Here is a 23,137-nt window from a genome sequence, read left to right as displayed (position 1 = left end):
TAAATTGCCAAGGGCTTTGCTAAGTTGCTGAGGCTGGTCTCAACCCCGTGGTTCTCCTGTCTCAGCCTCCCGAGCGCTGAGCTTACAGGTGTGCACCACCATGCCTGATTCAAGCTCATCTTTATTTTTTTCCTTTTCTCTTTTCTCATCTTTATCTCTTCCTTTCTATATCCCTCCATCACCAGGTAGTATTGATTGAATTTCATTCGCCTCTCTAATGTCTCTTCTCCTCATAGTCTAGGACTTCAGCCTTCTTCTGCCTTTTCCCTCTACCTCTCTCCTTTCAATATCTTCTCTTAGCTTCCACTCAACTAGTACATTTCTAAAACCTAAGCCCAAACAAATTACTTCTCTGCTTAAAATTCATGCGTGACTCACCAAAGCCTAAAGGATAACGCCTCCTTAGCGAGATATACAATAGTATGGGTATCCATTTTATCCTTAATTTCAAGCTCAACTTCCAAGAATCTCATTTCCTAACAATACCCCTGCACAGACTTTATCCCCTGTGCTCTTTGGTTGCACAAAGGTCTTCCTTGGTTATGGTCCTTTGTACCTGCTATTCCATCTCCTTGAAATACTCTTCCTGGAGTTCTTTGCTTGGCTAATTCCCACTCATCCTTTAAGATTAGTACCAGGTGTTTTTCTGTTCTTGGAGCATTCTGACACCAAAAGGTTGGCCCGGGTGTTTCTACATGGGCTTCCATGACACACTACCCTTCATCCGCTGCCCTCAACAGGTGGCTGCCATTCACCGCTTACCTATCTCTTCACTGCATGTGAAGATTTCTATTTCCACATAGCACAGAGCTGTGACTGACAGCATGCATTCCCATCATGGAGCTCAATTTTAAAACATGGTTGAGCTGGGCGTGGTGGTGCACGCTTGTAATCCCCACGCTTGGGGGTCTGAGACAGGAGGGTCGTGCAGGTTCAAAGCCAGCCTCAGCTACTTAGTGAGGCTCTCAGAACTTAGTGAGACCCTGTTTCCAAATAAAATAGAAAATAGGTCTGGGAGTGTAGCCCAGAGGTAGAAAGCCCCTGGGTTTCATCCTCAGTACCACAAAAAAATAAAGACATAAAATAAAACATGGTTAGTGTTACCTATCCCTCTATTTCCCCAACTAGACTGTAAGCTCTAGTTGGGGAAATAGATCAGGATTAGGAATGCGCCTCATCCTGGTCCTTGTTTCTTCCTGCCTCTCCAGTTCCTAGAACAGGTGTGACCATCCAATGAATGTCTCTGTGAAGCGCAGTGATGGAAACTAGCATTAAGCAGCTCCCTCTCCATGACGGTCACAGTGCCAATGAGCTCATCTGTATCACATATTACTACTCACGGGGTATCCCACCAATAGATATCATGTCCATTTCACAGAGAAGGAAACTGAAGTTCAAGGAGATTGAAATACATGAACAGGGCCACAGGAGAAGTAACAAAACTTGAACTCAAGTATTCTGACTGCAAATCCGATGCTTCTCTACCAGTAAACACCACCTCCTATGGCACCATAAGTAAGAGACTCAGCCTTCCTCTTTGATGGTATAAACTAAACCCAAGCTCAGGCACCCTGACATTCATAAGTCTCAAGAGGAAAAGGGGGCTCAAAGGGATAGATTGTCACTGGGAGGGATATTCCCACCAGGCTGGAATTTTTGAGTATGTCAAAGCTGTATTTAATCAAAGAAGACGGCTGTTATGTTGCCTTAAGTATAGTCAACCTTTTGTGTGTGTGGGGGGGGGGGGGGGTCTGGATGGAACCCAGAGGCATTTGACCTTCGAGCTACAGCCCTGCCCTATTTTTTATTCTTTGTTTTGAAACCGGGTCTCATTGAGTTGCAGAGGGCCTCACTAAGTAGCTGAGGCTGTCTGCAAACCATGATCCTCCGGTCTCAGCCTCCCAAATGCTGGGATTACAAGCGTGTGCCACCACGCCCAGCTATAGTCAACTTTTTTTTTTTCTTTTTGGTGGTACTGGGGTTTCTGGAAGCCCTTCTACCTCCGGGCTACACTCCCAGACCTATTTTTATACTTTTTATTTGGAAACAGGGTCTCTTAAGCTTTGAACCTGCACGATCCTCCTGTCTCCGACTCCCAAGCGCGGGGATTACAAGTGTGTGCCACCACGCCCGGCATATAGTCAACTTTTTAAAATCAAATAGGATAAGCCTTCCCTTCAGGATTGGGTAAGGATAGAAAAATCCAGAATTGCTGAGTAAACTCATTTAATATAAAATATGAGAAAGCTTTCTTTGCATGGTGGCACACACCTGTAATCCCAGTATTTAAGAAGCTGAGATAGGATTTCAGGTTAAAGGCCAGCCTCAGCAACTTAGTGAGTCTCTCAGCAATTTAGCAAAGCTCTGTTTCAAAAAAAAATAGGGATAGGGATGTAGAATGACCCTGGATTCAATCCCTAGTACACAAATAATAACAATAATGATAATAGTAAAAAATATGAGAAAGCTTCCAGAGAAACAGACCCAAATAATATTTTCTAAGGTCTTTTTATATTTACAGAACCATATATCTTTCCCCACATCCCTGACTCCCCCTGTCTACTTTTTCGTAGTGATCAAAAGTTCAAGGCACCATAAGAAAGGATTCTGAATACGTGTTTTGAGACAAGGAGGAGGGGAGCGTTTCACGTCTTCTTCATCCCACTCTGCAGCCAGGACTCAGGAGATGAGACTTGTCAATATGATGATGAGTCAAAGATGATGGTAGCTCCTGAAGGCAAGAAAAACAGGTGGCACTTCTGGGCTCATAAAAGAGAAGAAAATGGAACCTTGGGGGTTCTCAGGAAAGACTTTGAATTGAAAAGCTAAATATCCCATGAAGATTTCCCTCTCCTGCCTAGATTTAGTCTCACGCCAGGTAGACCTCAATCTCTGAACTGACCCTGATCCCAAGTAGGACCAAATAACCACAGACCTTTCCAGCAACAGAATGGCCTCCTGAGCCAGCCTCCGGATCTACTGCACTTTCTGTAGCCCAGGAATAATGCAGGACATCCCCCAGCAGAACCACAGCTCTGTGTCTGAGTTTATCCTCCTGGGCTTCTCCAGGGATTCCCAAATTAATGTGATCCTTTTCAACATCTTCCTCTTCCTCTACCTCTGCACGCTCATGGGCAATGGGCTCATTGTCACCTTGATCCACCTGGACTCCCGCCTCCACACGCCCATGTACTTCTTCCTCAGTGTCCTTTCCCTGCTGGACATGAGCTATGTCACCACCACGGTGCCTCAGATGTTGGTGCACCTGGTCTGCCAGAAGAAGACCATCTCCTATGTAGGGTGTGTGGCCCAGATGTACATCTTTCTAGTGTTGGGTATCACTGAGGGCTGGCTCTTCTCTGTCATGGCCTATGATAGATATGTGGCCATCTGCCACCCACTCAGATACAAGGTTATCATGAGCCCATGGCTATGTGGGGCCATGGTCGCCTTTTGTGGATTATGGGGTGTCAGCTGTTCCCTGGTCTATACTGTCTTCACCATGCGCCTGCCCTACTGTGGCCCCAATGAGATCAACCACTTCTTCTGTGAGGTCCCTGCTGTCCTGAAGCTGGCCTGTGCAGACACATCCCTCAATGACCGAGTGGATTTCATCCTGGGCTTCATCCTTCTCCTGGTACCACTTTCTTTCATCCTGGCCTCTTACGTCCGCATCTTTGCCGCCATCTTGAGAATCCGCTCAGCCCAGGGCCAACTGAAGGCCTTCTCCACCTGTGCATCCCACATCACTGTGGTCACCATGTTCTGTGGACCTGCCATGTTTATGTATATGAACCCTGGGGCCAATGCCTCCCCAGAGCGGGACAAGAAGCTGGCCCTGTTCTACAATGTCATCTCTGCCTTTCTCAACCCCATCATCTACAGCCTCAGAAACAAAGATGTCAAGAGAGCTTTCCTCAAAGTAACAGGCTGGGGCCGGGCTCCTGAGTGAGGCCACTGGATCACAGAAGGCCACAGCCAGACCCGAAAGAACAGAATCCGTGGCCTGTGGTCTGTGGCCACCCTACCTGCACAGCAGACAGGCAAGAATCATTGACTGGTGGTTAAGGGAGCTGATTTGCTGAAGTGGATGCCTTGGGTAGACCTGTGGGTGGCCGCAGAAGCTGGCTCTCCTCAAACACCAAGGACCCAACAGCAGATGGAGTGCCAGGCAGGCCTTGTGCCTGATCAGTTCCCGTTTGTTTTACAGGGGCCAGCTAAGGGTTTGACACAGTGAAGCAGCGGTAGTATTTGCCAGCTGAGAGACTGAGTGATTAAGAACAGCATTTTAAGTCGACTCAGGAAGGGAGGTCAAGATGACTCAGAGGTCCCCAAATCAGTAATTTTCTTTTATTCTTTATCTCAGTGAGGATCAAGAATAGGTCTAAAGAAACATAGTCTTTAGATGGAACTGGAATTAGATGCAATTAGATGGAATCTCACTGTAGTTTTGACTTGTATTTCCCTGATTGCTAATGATGTTGAACATCTTTTCATATATTTATTGACCATTTGGATTTCTTCTTTTGAGAAGTGTCTATTCAGTTCAGCTGCCTTTTTTTGCTCTATACCCCAATATGATGTATAATTAATTACAATGCACCAAATAAAAGTATGTATAGGCTCAGGAAAAAGGAAACCTTAGGAATAAGATTCAGGATTAGTCGCTGTCCATTCAGCACTGTGCAGGGGCAGGTGGGCCCCGGGATTCATGATTCATCAGGTCTCTGAAGAGCTCCTGCTGTGGGAAAGAGATATTTTGAGGGACCTCTCTGTACACAGAGGAAACATCATTCAACTTCAGATAAATGAGATACCAGTAGAATGGTGGAAAGGGCTTGGGGAGAGAGGTAGGGAGTGAGAAAAGGGAGACTTGGTGCAGAAAACAGTTCAAATAATGTTATGTTCATATATGAAGTTATCGATCTCAGTCTCAATGGTATGTATGGGTAAGGGGAGGGACCAGGGTGGACCTGAAGGGAAACACGGAGCGCTGTGTGCGTGTGTACTGCTGCCACTCTGAACCGCACTGTGATGTATACTCATGATGCACCAATGAGAGTATATCAAGAAGAAAAGAAAAGGAACCAGCGGTGTGGACGTGAAGCTGGATTCTGGCTGCCACTTGGAGAAGCAGGCCTTCATAGTATGTGGGGCTGACAGAAAGAAGGACTTCTGTGCGCGAACCTGCAGCTTTGGGCTCCATGTGGGGCTTGTGAACAGGTCCACCAGGGGGCCTCGCCACTCCAGGTCTTGACCAGGAAGGCAAGCAGGTGGCCAAAGCCTGGGGTTTCAAGGTCAAGTGTATCCAGAGCCTGTGGCTCAAGCCAGAAATTGCCAGAAACTCCCTACTAATTCATTATCCCCAGACTTCCCTTTCCTGTTGATCACTCCGCTCATGCCCTCTCAAGGCAACTCCCCACTTCTTCCTTTTCCCAATCTTTTCTCTTTTATCATCTGAACTCCGGCAGCATAGTGAACAAACATCCCTCTCCCAGTACTTTTGACCCCAAATTCTCACTGGGGGTGGGGGGTGCAGCGCATGCTCTGCGGTTCTCTACAGAGCAGGTTCCTTATCCACACTCCTGGCCAGACCCCCTGACAGTTTCACTCTTTCCTCCCTCTCCCTCTCTGGTCACCCCCTCCAGGTGCTAGGGCTTCACCTTAGGGATTCAGGGGGGAGACCTGACTCTAAGCCCTGGAGAGCTTACACAGGGCTGGCGCACACCACACTGCATCAGAGTGGAGTGGAGTGTGAACTGGGCCTCCGCGCCGGCCTCCCCCTGAGATCCTCCATCACCACGGATCACTGTAGCCTCGTCTTGAAATTATAATTTCATGACCGCAAATCTCTCCAAATATTTCTGTTTCCAAAGTTCCCGGTACTAGCCGGACCATAACAGAAGCTCAAGAAAGGCTGGAACTGAATAGACTCATCCCCTAAGACCCCTGGGCCACCAATCAAGCCCAAGGGCAAGCTCGATGTCCATGTTAACTCAAAGAATGACCTTGGGGCACAAATAAACCTCCAAATGATGCAACCCTAACCAACAAGTTGAGGTTATAATTATCTAATGGAACCAAAAGTTCGATTAATGGAGCAAGTTACCCTAAGAATGACAGTGCAATCCAATTTTAGAGTCTGACGTCCTTGATGTTGGATCAGGACACCCTATTCTGTGCCAGAATCAGGGAGTCCCTCATGGCATTAGGTCCCTTTAAGGAATAAGAATCACTGCTACATGTGCTGCCCACCTGGCTACAGATGCACTCCACACATCATAGCAGCTCTTATTCTTCTATATTTTCCTGATTCTCAGAGGACTTTCACAAAGACATTAAATTTTAATTTTGCACACAGTGCCTGCTCCACCTACTGAGGTGTAGAATTTCAGAATCAATCACAAGAGGCTTTGGAGACCATTAAATTCAAGGTTTTAATTTTAAAGATGAATAAAGAGATCCAGAAGCAAGTTGCCCAGTCATATACCCAGCAAATTAACAAGGTTGAATTGAGAGCCCCGGTCCCTTAATACCAAACCTTGTGTCCTTCAACAACACCATTCAGGGCATGCCACGTTAGCCTGTGAGCACATGGATTCCGTGCACCAAGGCAGGTCTCTGGGCTGTATTGTTCAGGTACTATGGGCTTAATATTCAATGTTGGCAACAGACATCATTTACATGTACTACTTTATTTACATCGCCTTGGCCCCTGTTGTTCTCATGTACTGTTGCTTAGTTACCGTGTTTCATGTTGGTTATAGTATCCTGTTCATTTCTGTGATATAATGGTAGATTATATTTGCTGCCCTTCCTGTAGAGGAACTTCATACGCCTGCCCAAGGCCATATGACTCGTAGCACTTCTCTTTAGGGGAAGAACAGTGAGCTTGACCATGCAACTTGTTTATGTGTGTTGTTTCTGAGAAGCTTTAAGAGTCATCATGTGTTTGGTCTGTTATTCCTTTCCCAATCATAGAACGGCATGTTTCTGGTCAGGGATCCTCCTTCAGGGTAGATTTGAGGCATCAAGAGGCCACAGCCAATCTACAACTAATCTGGAGCATAAGAAGTAAATGGACTTTTGCCTTTGTAAACTACTGAGATTATGGAGTTGTTATTGTACCCCATGTAGCAAGTTACTCATGACAATTATGTCGGCTTCATGAATACCTGTTCCACTAACAACCAAGTGCTGTATTGGTTCAGACGCACAATATCGGTTGCATACATGATAGATGCGCTTCCTTTCTTCAGCATTAGATCTTCTACCCCAGGCTTCTTCTGGATCCCAGTTCACCAGGTTGCCCTACCGTGCCCCATAACCAGCTATAGAGACAGACAGGCGAAGATTTGAATTCTGGCCCCGCTACTCAATTTCTGTGTATTCTTGAACAGGCTACTTATCTCTTGGAGTCTTGGTCTCTTCATCTACCCCATGTGGCTAATAATACTTTTCTCTCGGGGTTTTTATATGGAGCAGAGGCAAAGGATATAAATAACTACGCAATGGCCTGGAGACACTGACTAACATACAATGCTCGTGTGCAATCTGCGTGCTCTCATTCCCCACCCCCTGCACAAGTCACTCACATGTCTAGCAACACCTACTTTACGCCAAGTCTGCCCCCGCCCCCAGACCTCTTAGAGAGGGAGCTCTGCTCCTCCTTGGAGCACCTCCTCTGGGTTTGCGGCAAGCCTCTCCTCACACCTGTAAACATTTCTCCTTGGCCAGCTAGTGCAATGCTAGGCTTCGTCAACAGAGGGCAATGGTGATAGCAGCAGGAAGGGCATCCCGTGGCTGGCGTGGGTCTTCCTGATTCAGCTTGAGAGCCAGTGCAGTGGTGAGTGGAAAGGCCAAGTCACCTCAGCTGACCTCAGAGACCAGCCTCTGGCGTGCACTTGGGCCACGCTCTCCCCGCCCAGTGGCTGCACTCTTGGTAGCTCTGGCAGGCTGCTTGCTGAGCCATGACCTCAAGGAACCATTACCACACCTGGCAGGCTACTTCTGCAGACCAGCCCAGGCCACACCTGCAGACCACACTCCCCACCAAAAACTTCTCCAGACCATCCCTGACGCACCCAGGCAACGCTCTACCCCCAGTGTGGCTGCTCCTGGGCAAACCCTGGCCAGTGCCCACGGTAGGATGTGCAATCCTGAGTCATGACCTCTTTGAAAAGTCTGAATTCCAGGCATTTCTCTCCCTTCATTTTTTGGTCAAGTTCAAAAAAACGAAAGGAGGTATTTCATAAATTTGTAGTCCCTTCAATATGTCCTCTTCTTCAGCCTCAAGGTAGTAGGTATATTTATTTCTGGGTTTTAGTTTTTGCTTTTTTAACTTGCTATTTCTGAATTCTCCGAGTTCTATTTCATCCCGTTTAGTACCCACCTTTAATAGTTAATAATTAGCCGGGCGTGGTGGCTCACGCTTGTAATCCCAGTGCTTGGGAGGCTGAGACAGGAGGATTGCACAGGTTTGAAGCCAGCCTTAGTTACTTAGTGAGGCTCTCAGCAACTTAGTGAGACCCTGTTTCCAAATAAAGTATAAAATAGGTCTGGGAGTATAGCCCAGAGATAGAAAGCCCCTGGGTCCCACCCCCTGTACCACCAAAAAAAAAAAAAAAAAAAAAAGTTAACAGTTATGCTGAATTTATTCTGTTCAAATTATGGGTGTGTATAGCCAAATTATGGGGGAAAATAACTAGGTGTCCATCAGCAGATGAATAGGTTACAAACTCATGGAATATACACACAATGTAATTCTACTCAGCAATAAAGAAGAACAAAATTATGCCATTTGCAAAAAAATGGATGAACCCAGAGAACATTGTGTTAAGTGAGAATAGCCATAGCCAGTCACAGAAAGTGAAGGGGCTTAAGTTTTCTCCCATCTGGGGAAGCGAGGGAGTAATTAGGATGCCAGAGGGACTCCAGACAATGAAAGAGAAACCTCAGTAGAACCAGGGAGGTGGTCTGGTGGGGCAAGGGAGAGGGAGAATTAGTGAAGGAAACATTTCCATTGACATTATGTATACATGTGGTCATACCAATGCTAACTCAGGATCCTGTGGGGGGCTGAGGACGCCCACAAGTCCCGTGCGCAGGATGTCACCCTCACTATGAACTACTTTATGATGTGTGACTAAGGCCATACTGCACCAATAAAAGATTTTTCAAATTACAGCTGTATAATGTCCCTGCTATAAACCCCAAATCTGTGGGGAATGAGTCTGATGAGAAACAGAATATTCACATAGTTGCAAGCTCTCTGCCCATGAAGCATTTATTAATTACAAAAATAAAGTAGCAAATATACAGCATGGAACTGGACAGCATCTCAACTGAGTGATCACAACTAGTGTCACTGATAGGGAGCAAAAAGATACAATCTATCTCCAAGGTGTGGAATTCTAAAAATTACCACCTCTGTATTATTTGAGCCCCAAATGTAAAACCTATCAAATAATAAGGAAACATCAAAAACCTAAATTGAGGAATGTTCCATAACTAGTTTCTAATCTTTTTAAATTTTTCATTAGTGCATTGTATTCATACATCATTATAGGATAAAAAAAATAACTTGTGTAGACATACATGCACACATTGCCCAGTTAGCCCCTACCCACTCCCCACCCTATTCCCTCCCCGTCCCTCCTTCCCATGCTTGGCTTAGTGGCTGACGCTGATATGTTTGTGTAAGTACATCATGTGCTTTAGAGAGTTTCCTTCTTCCCCCCTCCCCTCCCCTCAGTTAGGCTGCCTTATTTGCTCCTCTATAGGATCTCCTTTTTCATCTAGAGTTCCTCCTATGACCCATTTCTCCTTAGCTTTCACATAGTAAGAAAAGTAAAAACATCAGTAACGGAACACCAGGCGTGGTGGCGCACACTTATAATCCCCGTGCTTGGGAGGGTGAGACAGGAGGATCGTGAAGGTTCAAAGCCAGCCTCAGCTACTTAATGAGGCTCTCAGCAACTTAGTGAGACCCTATTTCCAAATAAAATATAAAATAGGTCGGGGGTGTAGCCCGGAGGGGCATTCATGGTGTGCTAGGCAGCCCTGCTGGCTCCGGCTCTCCTCTCCCCCCTCCTTGGCAGGTGGAGGAGACTCTTCCTTCCCTCGAAGACCTCGACCTCCCTGGGCCCTCGCCCTCTCATGCTGTGGTCTCTCAGATGCAGCACTGTCCTGGCCCGGATATGGCTTGTACACAACATTCATTCTCAGCAGAAAAGTGCCAAAAAACACACTTGGACAAAAGGACTTGGACAAAAGGCTGCTGCCATCGCTGCCTTAATACACACCTGCACAGCCTGCAGGACACAAATGCCAGACCCTAAGACCTCCGAGCAGCACTTTGAAAGCAGATTCCTAAGACTCCGCTTCCTCCAGAATCCGCTGATGTTCAGGCATAAAGTTATGTACCAGGGAAGTCATGACACCCGTGACTCTTCTACTGTCTCACACCATAGGTAACAAACCCACAGCTGTCTAACAACCTGTTGATCAGCAAAAATAAAGGGGCCGCAGAAACACTAATTTCCTTGCCCTTGGGACTTCATGGCAAGGCAATTCTGTGCACAGACAATTGACAGGTTTGCAAATCTGAAAATCAGTTCATTCTTGTTCATTTCTTTTTTTAACAGTTGTAATTATATTGATGTCCATATGCTATAAAAGAACCAATTTAATAAAGTAGTACTTTGTTTTTACATCACAGGATTAAATGGGTCCACAAATTCTGTTCCAACCTTCCTTATTTGCCTTATAAAACTCTAATGACTTAATCAACTAGCAGTGCAAGCACAATTCTCATCTCCCTTTCTCAACTCAGGACAGGTTTCTTAAACTAGAATAGACTCATTCATTAAAATGGTGCATGTAGCCGGACGTGATGGTGCATGCCTGTAATCCCAGTACTTGGGAGGCTGACACAGGAGGATCACAGGTTCAAGGACAGCCTCAGTAAATAGCGAGATTCTCATCAATGTAGCAAGACCTTATTTCAAAATAAAAATAAAACAGGACTGGGATTATAGCTCAGAGGGAGAATGTCCCTGAGTTTAATCCCCACTTTCCACACACACAAACAAAACTAGGCACGTGATTTTATTGGCAGCTTTTATCTAGGTGAAGAATGACTTATTCGCTGCTTTATTATTGCTGCTTTATTATATTGCAATTATGTCATTGCTCCCTCCCGCCGTCATTTTCTGTGTTTGAAGTTGGAATATTTAAATGTTCTGTGTGAGCTGGGCGTGGTGGCGCACACTTGTAAACCCAGCATTCGGGATGGTGATTCGCGGATAGCAAGGCACTTCACAACTCAGTGACACTCTGTTTAAAAAAAAAAAAAAAAACTAAAAAATAGGGCTGGAAATGTAGCTCAGAGGTACATTGCCCCTGGGTTCCATCCCTGGTACTGCAAAAAATAATTAATTAATTAATTAATTAATTAAAAAATAAATGTGCTGTGTGAACTGGCTCTGGCTACCAGTGAGGGGTGCCCTGAAGATAACTGATAAATTTGTAAAAGTGATTGCGTTGTCAGCGGGCCCTTCTGGAAGGCTAAAGTTTATGTTCATAAAAATAATCATTAGTCCTATTGCTTAACTGAAAATAAAATGAAACAAATGTGAATTTGTAAGATCTTCTATAAATTATACTGGATTCTTTGCAAATTGTGCAAATTCTTTCATTAGAAATCAAAGCATAATTTCTGATGGATTTTGGAAGTTATTATTTGGCCAATTTTATAAATGGATTTTTGCATTAACAAGAAGAGAAGATTAGAATGACTTGGGCTGGCTGGTTAATTTCCAGAATATGTCCCCTCTTTTCTTTCCTCGGTGAATCACTGATTTAGGAATTTGCTTTGTGCTGGCTCCTAAAAGCAAATACTGTGTGTACAGGATGATTTCCCTTTGAACTAGTAAAGTATTGAAATAGGTCAATAGTTCCATTCATTTTGCTCTAAGGATGGAGAAGGGGTTTTGTTCAGCCAGATAAGATGAATCCTACCCAATAAGGAAAACCCATTTTAGCAGTCTTCTAACTTGTTTTTGTCAGCTATTAACTTGTGCAAGAGAAGGAGCTGTAGCTCAGCTTAAATTTTAAAATTAGGAAGAACACTAAAATATATACCGCTACCTGCTGAGGGCCGCATATCTGATGCTGTGGATTCCAGAAGGCATTCCCTCTTCCGCTGTAACTCATCACTGAATCCATTGTGTAGCTCTACATGTTCTGCCCACTTCAATTGTCTTCACTCTAAGTTTAAAATAAGATGTTTGCGGGGAAAACTTTAGTGCTAATAGTTTCTTAGTAATTCCTATACCTAGACCCTTATTTTAAAGGGCAGTCCTTTTGTTTTCTGTATTTAATTTCCTGAGTTTCAGACTTACTGTCCAGTGTTTCCTAATACGTTGATTATCAGAACATAACTTGTGGTTAGTGTTACAGAAGTCCTGTTAAATTACAACTTAAAAGTGTTTTAAAGTGCTTTTGAGTATATGTATGCTTATTTTTAGTAGCAAATTTTTAAACACCATTCTTAAGTTTTGGTTTAAATTTCATTTTCATTTGTTTTACTCACTATAATTTACAATACAAGTTTTTTGTTCTTATAAGTATCTGGATATGCTATATTTCATTCTATATCTCAGTGATAGGGGGATGGTTGGATTGATCTCATATAAGACATTAATTGTTAAAATGGAGATTACTACTACAATTCCCTTTTTATTGTGTTTAAGTCTTCTGTATGGAGAAAATTATAAGTCTTAAATATCTTTGTTACCTAATTTGAAAATTCTTTAACAGATCACAGCAAAACTTGTTTTAAAATTTTCATGCTGTCTTCAAAGACTTGGCAAAATACACTGAGAGAGAATTGGTCCATTAGTTGCCAAAAGGAATGGGGTTGAGATTAAACTTGTTTCCATAGCAAGAAAAAAAAAAAGGCCAATTGATTGGAGAGAAAGAAATAAAGCTGTCAATATCTGAAAACATCATTGTATATGTAAAAAACCTAAAAGGATTCAAACTGACATTAATAAGCAAGTACACATAAGCAATAAAAATTTATGGTTGCATTTTACAAACTAAATAATAGGAATAAATCTAATAAAGTTTGTGTAGAAGCACCTACTTGGAGAAATTATTGAAGACGTAGGTAAAGGGAGACACAGGTGATATACACAGGTTGAGCACAGTACACAGAGTGAAGGTGTCTAGTTAACTTACAAACTCACTGAAATTTCAGTTAGAATCCCAGACACTTGGTTGTTTTGTAAAGTTGACACCCTGGTTGTAACATCTGGAAAATTTTAAGAGTCTTAAAGAAAAAATAAAAGGTTGGGGGACTACAGAAAATCAAGACTTATGATAAACCTGTAGTAATTAAGCAAGCATGAAATTATCCCCAGAATAAAGCAATAGAATGGTGGAACAAAACCAACTCCAAACAAATCTGTGTACAGTCACCTGACTTATGACAACACAGGTCCTATCATGCGCTCCTCCCACCTCAAGGTGCACACAAAAATCAATTTCATATTCACCGTAGATTGAAGTAACCACATTTTTAGAATCAAACACAAATATCTTTATCCCCATGGGATAAGCAGAAAGCAAAAAGTACTGACCTGTTAGCTGAATTCCCAGATATTTGAGGTAGAGTATCTATAATAAGGTATAGAGAGATGGGTGAATTAATAATCTCCCTTTCAGTACTAATTGTAGCTTATATTTTATTAACAATTTACATAAGGTAGGCATTTTTACACTTATTTTGGCTCAACCTGGAGACAACTCATAAAGAGATGTGTGTGTGTGTGTGTGTGTGTGTGTGTGTGTGTGTGTGTGTGTTACTGGGGGTGGAACCCAGAGGCTTTCTACCTCCGTGCTATACTCCCAGACTCTTTGTTTGTTTGTTTGTTTGTTTGTTGCGGTACTGGGGTTCCTGGAAGCCCTTCTACTTCTAGGCTACACTCCCAGACAGCTATTTTTTTATATTTTTATTTGGAAACAGGGTCTCTTAAGCCAGCACGGCTGGCTTCAAACCTGCGCGATCCTCCTGTCTCTGTCTCCCAAGCACAGGGATTACAAGCATGCATCACCTGTGCTGGCTCTGGATTTGGAAAATGATTACCATTCTGAAGATTAATAAGTTTTTGTAAAAGCCTCTCTGTTTAACTCAATCTTTTTTTGGATGGGAGGGGAGATGCATTTAGTTGGTTTCTGAGATTCTGCCAGTGCAGCACTCTCTGCCTTTATTTATAAAGCCCCCCCCACTAGAGAGCAAGGAGGTGGGTCTCTATGATCATAGAAGGATATGAAACATCACTGTCCTTTCGTGGCTATGCCTCTCAACCTCACTAGAAGATCCTCAAGTTAGGGAGGTTGTTTTATTCTTTTCCTTGTTTCTAATGCCTAGAACATGACTTGACAAAGAGGAACTAACAGTAAAACTTTATTAAATGAATAAGAAAGGAAAGAGGGACTAGGAAGAGGAGAGGATGAGAAGGGACTGAGATACCAGGAGGTGACTAATGGGCCTTGAGGGAAGGGGCAGAGCAGTGTTGGTGTAGACATAGAGGACCTGTGGCGGGTGGCCTGACTACTTGTGACTTCCGGCCACAAGATGCCTAGGATCCCACCCACAGCCCCAAGCGCTGCAACCATCTCCCCTCTCATGAATCCACAGAAGTGTGTCACTGAATTAGCTCTTAAAGAAGAAAATAAACAGGAAGCCCCCTGGGCAACTGAACCCAAGGAGCCAAGATTCTAGGCAGCCCAGTCTCTGGAAAATCCCAAGGTTTCTGAGCTGTCAAGGGCTGAGCCTCCTGCTTCCTCTTCACGGTGTAGCTCTCTGTACCTAGCCAGGCCAGCCCTGGATCCCAAAGACCTTGTCCACTGACTGTGGGATGCAGATGAAGGAAGGCTCAGCCATCTATGGCCCTGCCAGTAGATGCTATGAAGGCTTTATAGTCCCGCCTTTTCTTACCTGGCCTTCCCAGGAGAGCTGGGATGCCAAGATGAAATTCCCAGAATGCTGTCGACAAGAATCCTATAAGGAAGAGGCCCCTGGGGACAAAGCAGGAGAAAACAACTCCCCCGGGGGAGAGGGAGTGAGCTATTTTCTTTCCAGACTTCTTGAAGAATATGAACAGCTTGGGGGTGGGGAGAAGAACCTGGCAGGTGTGTCAAGTCTACATTTTGATTCTCTTTTTACTGCTCAAACCCTGAGCCCTGACTTGCCAGTTAGACCATGTCTGAGTCACACCTTTTTCTTTCCTGAACTATCTTGAGCAAGTCAACATCCTTCTCCATTCTCCAGCCACACAGTATCTTGAACAAGTTACCCAACCTCTCTAATGAGAATTAAGAGTCGACTGGGGCACACTTGCTATACCAGGCCTTGAACCAGGTTCTGATTGTTTATTTATTTGTGTTTGTTTGTTTGTTGTGGCACTGAGGATTGAACCCAGGGGCATTCTACCTCCGAACTACACCCCCAGCCCTATTTTTTATTCTTTATTTTGAAACAGGGTCTTACTAAGTTGCAAAGGGCCTCACTTAAGTAGCTGAGGCTGTCCTCGAACTTGCAATGCTCCTGTCTCAGCCTCTTGAGTACTGTGATTACAAGTGTGTGCCACCGTGCCTGGCTGAACCAGGTTCTGGAAGTAAAAAAGGGTAATCCCTAAACCACACACAAGGGTGTGGAAGCCTATGATGTGAGGGAACGTGCCCAGGGGCTCAACTCAGTTCACAGGTGCAGAGCCAGAATATCAGGTTCCAGGGCCCCCTTTGGTTTTTGTTTGTTTGTTTGTTTTTGTTTTGTTTTGTTGTGATAAGAATTGAACCCAGGGGCATTCTACCTCTGAGACACACCCTCAGCCCTGTTTCATTTTTTGTTTTGAAACGGAGCCTCGCTAAATTGCTGAGTCTGGCCTCAAATCTGTGATACTACTGTATCAGCCTCCCGAGTCCTGAGAATACAGGTGTGCCTGTTCTCTTAATCTTGTTATTTTGCTTCACTTGTCTCCTCTGTAAAATACTAATAGCATCTTCTTCCCTTATTAGAGCTGCTGGGAGAATTAAACAAGAAGAAGTTGAAAGCCCTGGCACAAGTCCTGGCCAATGTCCCTTGACCATGAGTGCCTGCCCCTGCCTTCTGTCTGAGCCTTCGTTTCCCACCTATCCAGGCAGAGAAGGTTGGGCTCTGAACTCCTTCCTCGTCAGCCACAGGCCCTACAGCCAATTCGTAAAGCTTTTTAAATAATGTGAGCTGGGCCAGGCATGGTGGCACACACCTGTAATCCAGCACTTTATAGGCTGACACAGGAGGCTGGCAGGTTCAAGACCAGCCTCAGCAACTTAGCAATTCAGTGAGGAAACTTAGCAAGACTATTTCAAAAGAAAAAGGGGGCTGGGAAAGGCATGGTGGTGCACACTTGTAATCTCAGTACTTGGGAGACTGAGACAGGAGGATTGCAGTTTCACAGACAGCCTCGGCTACTTAGTGAGGCCCTCTGCAACTTAGTGAGACCCTGTTTCAAAATAAAGAATAAAATATAGTGCTAAGGGTGTGGCTCAGAGATAGAATGCCCCTGGGTTTCATCCCCAGTACGACAAGTCTGGGGTATAGCTTAGAAGTAGGATGTTCCTCAGTTCAATACCCAGTATGAAAGAAAGAGAGAGAGGAGGGAGAGAGGGAGAGAGAGAGGAACAAAGAAAGGGATGAGAGAGAGACAAAGAGATAGAGAGAGCTGGTCGTTAAGTAGGACCAATTATTTAGGTTAACCATAACTAAATAAATTATATTAAAAACATGCCAGGCACCATGGTGCATGCCTATAATCCCAGCAACTCAGAAAGTTGAAGCAGTAGGATCACAGGTTAGAGGAAAGCCTCAGCAACCTTAGCAAGATGATGTCTCAAAAATAAAATATGGGCACGACATGCGCACGCCCTCTGCCTCACCCACCGTGCGGCCTCCTTCTCCTGCCGCTCCTGGCACTGCCTGTGTGCTCATTCGGTGCAGACCTGGTACCTCTTTTTTGAAGCGGCAGCTGAGGAGACTCCGGCGCTCACTGTGGCCGACAAAAAGCCCAAGAAAGGAGTCAAGACTGAGAAGAACGGTCATATTAATTTGAAGGTGGCGGGGCAGGATGGTTCTGTGGTGCAGTTTAAGATTAAGAGGCTTACACCACTTAGTAAACTAACGAAAGCCTATTGTGGACCTTCTGATTGTCTGTGTGTGTGTGTGTGTGTGTGTGTGTGTGTGTGTGTGTGTTCTTTCTTTCTTTCTCTCTCTCTCTCTTCTTTCTTTCTTTCTTTCTTTCTTTCCTTTTCCCTTTGTGAAATGTCAGTACTGTGTTGGCTCCTGTGGAATCTCTTTGAGAACTTCAACTAAATGTGTCACTTACGCGTGTAGGGGGAAAATAAGAAAAAGATGAAATTTTACAATGACATGACTTGGCTGATGTATGTAAGAAAATGTGGCTGATGGTATGTAAAGTATGCTGTGTAGGGTGTGGTCTTATGATTGGGATTGTCTGGCTAACTGGCAAGAGGTTCCGATGGTTTTGGAAAGCATCTATGCAGTTGCAGGATAAGGAATCTGAGTGGCCTGTATCTAAGTTAACGGTGCAGAGAACTGCAGCACCTCTGGTGTCTCAGCCAGAAGAAGGCTGAGAAAGATTTGTTAAGCTTGAGGTTAAATTGTCCTCTCCGCTGCAGTGTTGTGGCTTTGGGGGCAGCAGCATCCCCTGCAAAAGCAGCACTGATCGGGTGAAATATGCCTGGTAGTCTTCTAAGAATTTCCTTACAATAACTTTTTTCATCTTCAAAACATTCCTCTAAATATAACATTTTCTTCCTCATTTTGCAGGTGAGGAAATTGAGTTACAGAAAGATAATAATGTGTTGATGACCTATACCACTACTTGGCAGTCTAGGACTTAACAAGTGGTGGTGTGATGATAAATGTTTAGCAATCAAGTCTTCCAGAAAGAAGGAAATGAGCACAAAATAAGTAAGCAAAACCAAGCTTGCTTTTTGAACCAGGTCAGTCAAAGCCCATGTTACTGAGCCCATTTGTGACCTACCTCCCTGTCGCCATTTTTCACGAGTTCACTGGGCAAAGAAAGGAATAGACAGGAAAAGGTTCTATCTGGCATCACAGAGGGCCAGCCAGTCCACCTGGTTGTTAACATCCTCTTCTTTAGCCAGGCACAGTGGTGCACACTTGTAATCCCAGTACTTGGGAGGCTGGGGCAGGAAAATCTCAGATTTGAGGCCAGCCTCAGCAACTTAGTGAGACCCTGTTTCAAAAATAAAAAATGACTGGGCGTGGTAGCACAAGCTTGTAATCCCTGTACTTGGGAGGCGGAGACAGGAGGATCGCACAGGTTCAAAGCCAGCCTCGCTGGCTTAATAGACCCTGTTTCCAAATAAAAAAAATATATAAAATAGGTCTGGGAGTGTAGCCTGGAGGTCAAAGGGTTCCATCCTCAGTACCACGAAAGAAAGAAAGAAAGAAAGAAAGAAAGAAAGAAAGAAAGAAAGAAAGAAAGAAAGAAAGGAAGGAAGGAAGGAAAGGAAGCAAGCCAGTCGTGGTGGCGCACGCTTGTAATCCCAGTGCTTGTGAGGCCGAGACAGGAGGATCCCACAGGTTCAAAGCCAGCCTCAGCTACTTAGTGAGGCTCTCAGCAACTTAGTGAGACCCTGTTTCCAAATAAGGCATAAAATAGGTCCTGGAGTGTAGCCCAGAGGTAGAAAAGCCCCTGGGTTCCATCCCCAGTACCACAAAAAATTAAAAAATTAAAAAGGCTATGGGTATAACTCAGAGGTAGAATGTCCCCTGGGTTTAACCACCAGTACCAAAAATGAAGGAAAAACATCTCTTCTTTTTACAGCACCCTTTGATGAGCATTTGCATAAAACATAAGATACATAATTATATTCACATTATTTTCAATTCAGAGATGGAAATCCCACAACACACTCTTCCTCACCAATTTTCCAATCATGTCCCATCTAAGTCCCTGACTAGCTATAGCCACTGGCCACCGTGCATTAATCCACACTGACTCTTACCTCTAAGACACTTTTCCTTCCAGACAAAGAACAACCAAGAGCCCGGCTTGACGTTCTAACCCTGGAAGCATTTCTCCTCACCACTGCCTGTGGTGAAAGGGGCCGAGGTGCCACAGCTGTCTGTAAACCAGCCTGTGTCTCCCCTTCCTCACCCACTAGTCAGGAGGAGACAGGAGGCTCAAGGTAGGGAGGGCAGTGCAGCAGGAGTGGCCACTTCATGTGGCACAACTTCATGTGCCTTCAGGGACTGCTAGAGCCCAATTTTGCACGCCCCGCTTTCCATCTGATAGTGCGGAGCTACTGTGTGCGTCAGCTTTGTGAGCTGGCGAGTCAGATAACACCCAGTTCCTGATGGGAGTCTGGGTCACGTGGTAATTTGATGGCTCACAGCTCGTGGATCAGAAGACTTAGCATCGCCAAGATGTCAATGCACCCTAAACTGACCCACAGATTCAATACATCTCTGACATAACCCTAACTGACATTTCTGAAAAGATTGACAAAATGATCCTAAAATTCATAAGAAAGTTCAAGGGACACAGAATAAGCAAAAAAAAAAAAAAAAAAAAACAAAAACAAAACACTTTTTTTTAAAGATGTAGATAGACATTTTTTTTTGGGGGGGGTGGTACTGGGAGTGGAACCCAGGGGCTTGTCTACTTTCAGGCTATAGTCCCAGACCTATTTTATACTTTATTTGGAAACAGGGTCTCACTAAGTTGCTGAGAGCCTCACTAAGTAGCTGAGGCTGGCTTTGAACCTGCGCGATCCTCCTGTCTCAGCCTCCCAAGCGCAGGAATTACAAGCGTGCGCCACCACGCCCGGCAAGACATTTATTTAGAAAAGTAATAAATACATATTCAGTGGAGAATATGGAGCACCTCACGAGTGAGACAGGCCTCAAAACAAACTTGAAAACTAAAAACGAATTTGGAAGACCCATGCTTCCTAATTTCAAAACCTACCACAAGCCGGGCGTGGTGGCACACGCTTGTAATCCCAGCATTTGGGAGGCTGAGACAGGAGGATCGCAATTCACAGACAGCCTCAATTACTTAGTGAGGCCCTTTGCAACTCAGTGAGACCCTGTTTCAAAATTAAAAGAATTTTTTAAAAATAGGGCATTCAGCAGTAGAATGCCCCTGGATTCCATCCCCAGTACCAAAACAAACAAACAAACAAACAAACAAACAAACAAAAACTTACCACAAAAGCTATAGTCACCAAAACAGTATAACACTGGCATAAAAACTGGCATGAAATTTAATGATTAAAGAAAGCGCTTATGCCGGGCGTGGTGGCGCACGCTTGTAATCCCCGCGCTTGGGAGGCTGAGACAGGAGGATCGCGCAGGTTCGAAGCCAGCCTCAGCTACTTAGTGAGTCCCCGTTTCCAAAATAAAATATAAATGGGTCTGGGAGTATAGCCCAGAGGTAGAAAGCCTCTGTGTTCCACCCCCAGTACCATCAAAAACTAAAAAGTAAAAATTAAAATGAAAAAATTTAAAAAATAAAGAAAGCGCTTAGGTAACTACCAGGTGCAAAGTGCTATGCCAGGCTCTTGATGTGTCATCTCAGCTCATCCTTGAAACACACTAGGGAAGCCAGGCGCAGTGGTGCACACCTGTAATCCCAGTACTTGGAAGGCTGAGACAGGAGCATCACAGGTTCAAGGCCAGCCTCAGCAGTTTAGCAAGACCCTCAGCAACTTAGTGAGACCCTGTTTCAAAATAAAATGGGTCTTGGATGTGTAGCTGAGAGGTAGAATACTCCTGGGTTCGATTCTCAGCGCACGCGCACACACACACACACACACACACACACATATACACATAGCATAGGATGAAGATATTAATTATTGGCCCCTTGTTACAGATTAAAAAAAAAAAACTCATAAAGAAAGCCAATGTCCTGGAACAGTACAAAGCAGGGTTCCACCCAGGTCCCGGCTTCCTTGCTGGTGTTCTTGCTCTGGGCCTCCCTTGGTACCAGGTTCAGCCCTGGGCCCTGGCTGCCGAGGGCCCCCCTGTTCGCACTCCGGGCCCTCCCCGCCGGTGCTGCTGCACCCCCAGCCCACACTTTCACGCAGTCCTCTCCACCTGCTGTGCACAGAGCACATGGTCAGTCTTGGCACCACAGCCAGGTGGCCCCCTTCCTCAGGGGCAGGCGTTCCTGTTCTAGAGAAGTCCATCTGTGCCTAGGGAGGTTCTGGAGGACCCCGGGAAGGGGCAACTGAACACCTTCCACTTTGATGGGCCAGCACAGAGGCCTCTGCCCCCTGCCAGAAGCCCCTGAGAGGGTAAAGGAGGTGTGGCCCTTCCCCAGAGGCCCCCAGACAACCCCCACCCTGGACAAACCTCCAGCAGGGCAGGAGGGACCTTGGGAAGGGCAATAGGCATGGGGACCCTGTCGTGGGAGCCATCAGGAGCTCTGGCCTGTGCTGGAACCCAGACAATGGGCATCTGACCCAGTCTTCATTCCTTCCCGATCATTGCCCCCACACCCCTCCACACTGCCACCAGGAGCTCCCGACTGAGTTGGGAGGAGCTTTCCCTGAAGGAAGGATGGTCAGGAGGAGGGATGCAGATGACAAGGCCAAGGGTAGGGTTGGTCACGGTGGTCATCTCACCTTACAGTCCAGGCCTTGAAAGGCAGGACTGTGCTGATGGCTCAGCCAATAGGTACAGGGACAGGCTGGTGGGACTGGGGCCAGTTAGGGCGGGATGGAGCTGGCTCCTTATAAAGACAGGGACAGCTGCCCAGGGCTGAGCACAAGCTGCAGGGCCACAGCCACGATGAGAGGTAAGTGGAATTCCTCCTGTAGATCTGGAAAGGGAAAGCCTTGGGAAAGAGGTGTTGGGCACTGAGAGGCGCTGGGTGAAGGGGCCCCGGGGATGGTCTGGATCTAAGGATGAGCCCAAGGGTGCAGCCGCGGCAGGGAAGGAAGGGGACTGAGACAGGGGACGGGAGCTCAGGCACCAGGGCTGGGTCGAGGTGTAGAAAGTGAATCAGTAGAATGGAGATGGGTCTGGAGAATGAATCTCAGGGTTGGGTCCACTCAGAGGAAAGGACATGGGGACTGAGATAGGAATGGTGATAGCAGCCAGACGCAGTGGTGCATGCCTGAAATCCCGGTACTTGGGAGGCTGAGACAGGAGGATCAAAAGTACAAGGCCAGTCTCAGCGATTTAGCAAGGCCCTCAGCAACTTAGTGAGATTCTGTTTCAAAACAAAAAGTAAAATAAAATAGGATTGGGGGTGTAGCTCAGAGGTGGAACACTTCTGGGTTTACTCCCAGGGTTGGACGGGTAGAGAGAGAGAGAGAGAGAGAGAGAGAGAGAGAGAGAAAAGAAGGAGGAGGAAGAAGAGGAGGAGGAGGAGGGAGGGGAGAAGGGAAGAAGAGGAAAGAAGAAAGGAAGGAGAGGAAGAGTGATTGCTCAGGAAGATGGGGAGATTTATCAGAGTGGAAAATGTATTAAGGATTTGAGATGGGTCTGGGGCGGATGAAGAAAAGAGATGAGGCTTGGGTTTTCTCTCCCTTGGACATGGTGACCTGTCTTCTCTTCCTGAGGAGGCTGCAGGGGGGAGGCTATCTTGCCCTTGGGAAGGGTCTGCAGCGAGCCAGCTAGGTCTCCTGTCCTCTTTAGCACCAGCTTCCAAAGATCCTCGTCCTCTGGGAGCTTCAGCTGTCCCCCAGTACAAAACTGAACTAAAGGGGTTCTCCCCTGCCCCAAACACCTAGAGCTAGCATAAGGTACGGTGTGTGCAGTTCCTGGCTGCTCTTCTTTGGAGCAGGTAACACCAAGGTTATAACACACAGGTGTTAAATTCCCAGGTGGATTTCCCTGGACATCAGGCCACTGAATTGTAGAGAAGAAAATCAGGTTCCTTGGGCCTTGTTACATGATCATTATTAACTAAGCAATGATTTCCAATTTTCTTAGTTGCACTTTAAATGTCTGAAAGCTTTGGGGAAAAAAATACTGTGAGGCGAGAGAAGAAGGAGACTGCCAGTTTTCCATGGGTCACTGCCC

The 23,137-nt window shown here is 45.4% G+C and overlaps 2 protein-coding genes across 2 annotated transcripts in view; both read left to right on the top strand.

Moving 5' to 3' along the window:
* Positions 1-3,004: 3,004 nt before the first annotated feature.
* On the top strand, positions 3,005-3,952 carry LOC308259522 (olfactory receptor 2A12-like; the record flags this gene model as incomplete). Its single annotated transcript, XM_080690567.1, has 1 exon — positions 3,005-3,952. The coding sequence occupies one exon, from the start codon at positions 3,005-3,007 to the stop codon at positions 3,950-3,952; it is 948 nt and encodes a 315-aa protein (XP_080546693.1).
* A 17,874-nt stretch (positions 3,953-21,826) lies between these two features.
* The window catches only part of LOC308260061 (L-amino-acid oxidase BmooLAAO-I-like), a gene marked incomplete at both ends in the record, with an annotated part of 57,935 nt that continues 56,624 nt past the window's right edge, over positions 21,827-23,137 (top strand). The window contains one exon of the mRNA XM_080691395.1: positions 21,827-21,905. Coding sequence (XP_080547521.1) covers positions 21,827-21,905 — 79 coding nt within the window. The remainder of the gene's footprint in view (positions 21,906-23,137) is intronic.

This window comes from Muscardinus avellanarius (assembly GCF_963383645.1).
Source record: "Muscardinus avellanarius genome assembly, chromosome: 3".
Taxonomy (NCBI): Eukaryota; Metazoa; Chordata; class Mammalia; order Rodentia; family Gliridae; genus Muscardinus; species Muscardinus avellanarius.
Note: the sequence above shows the minus strand (reverse complement) of the source record. Positions and strands in the feature narration are given on the sequence as shown.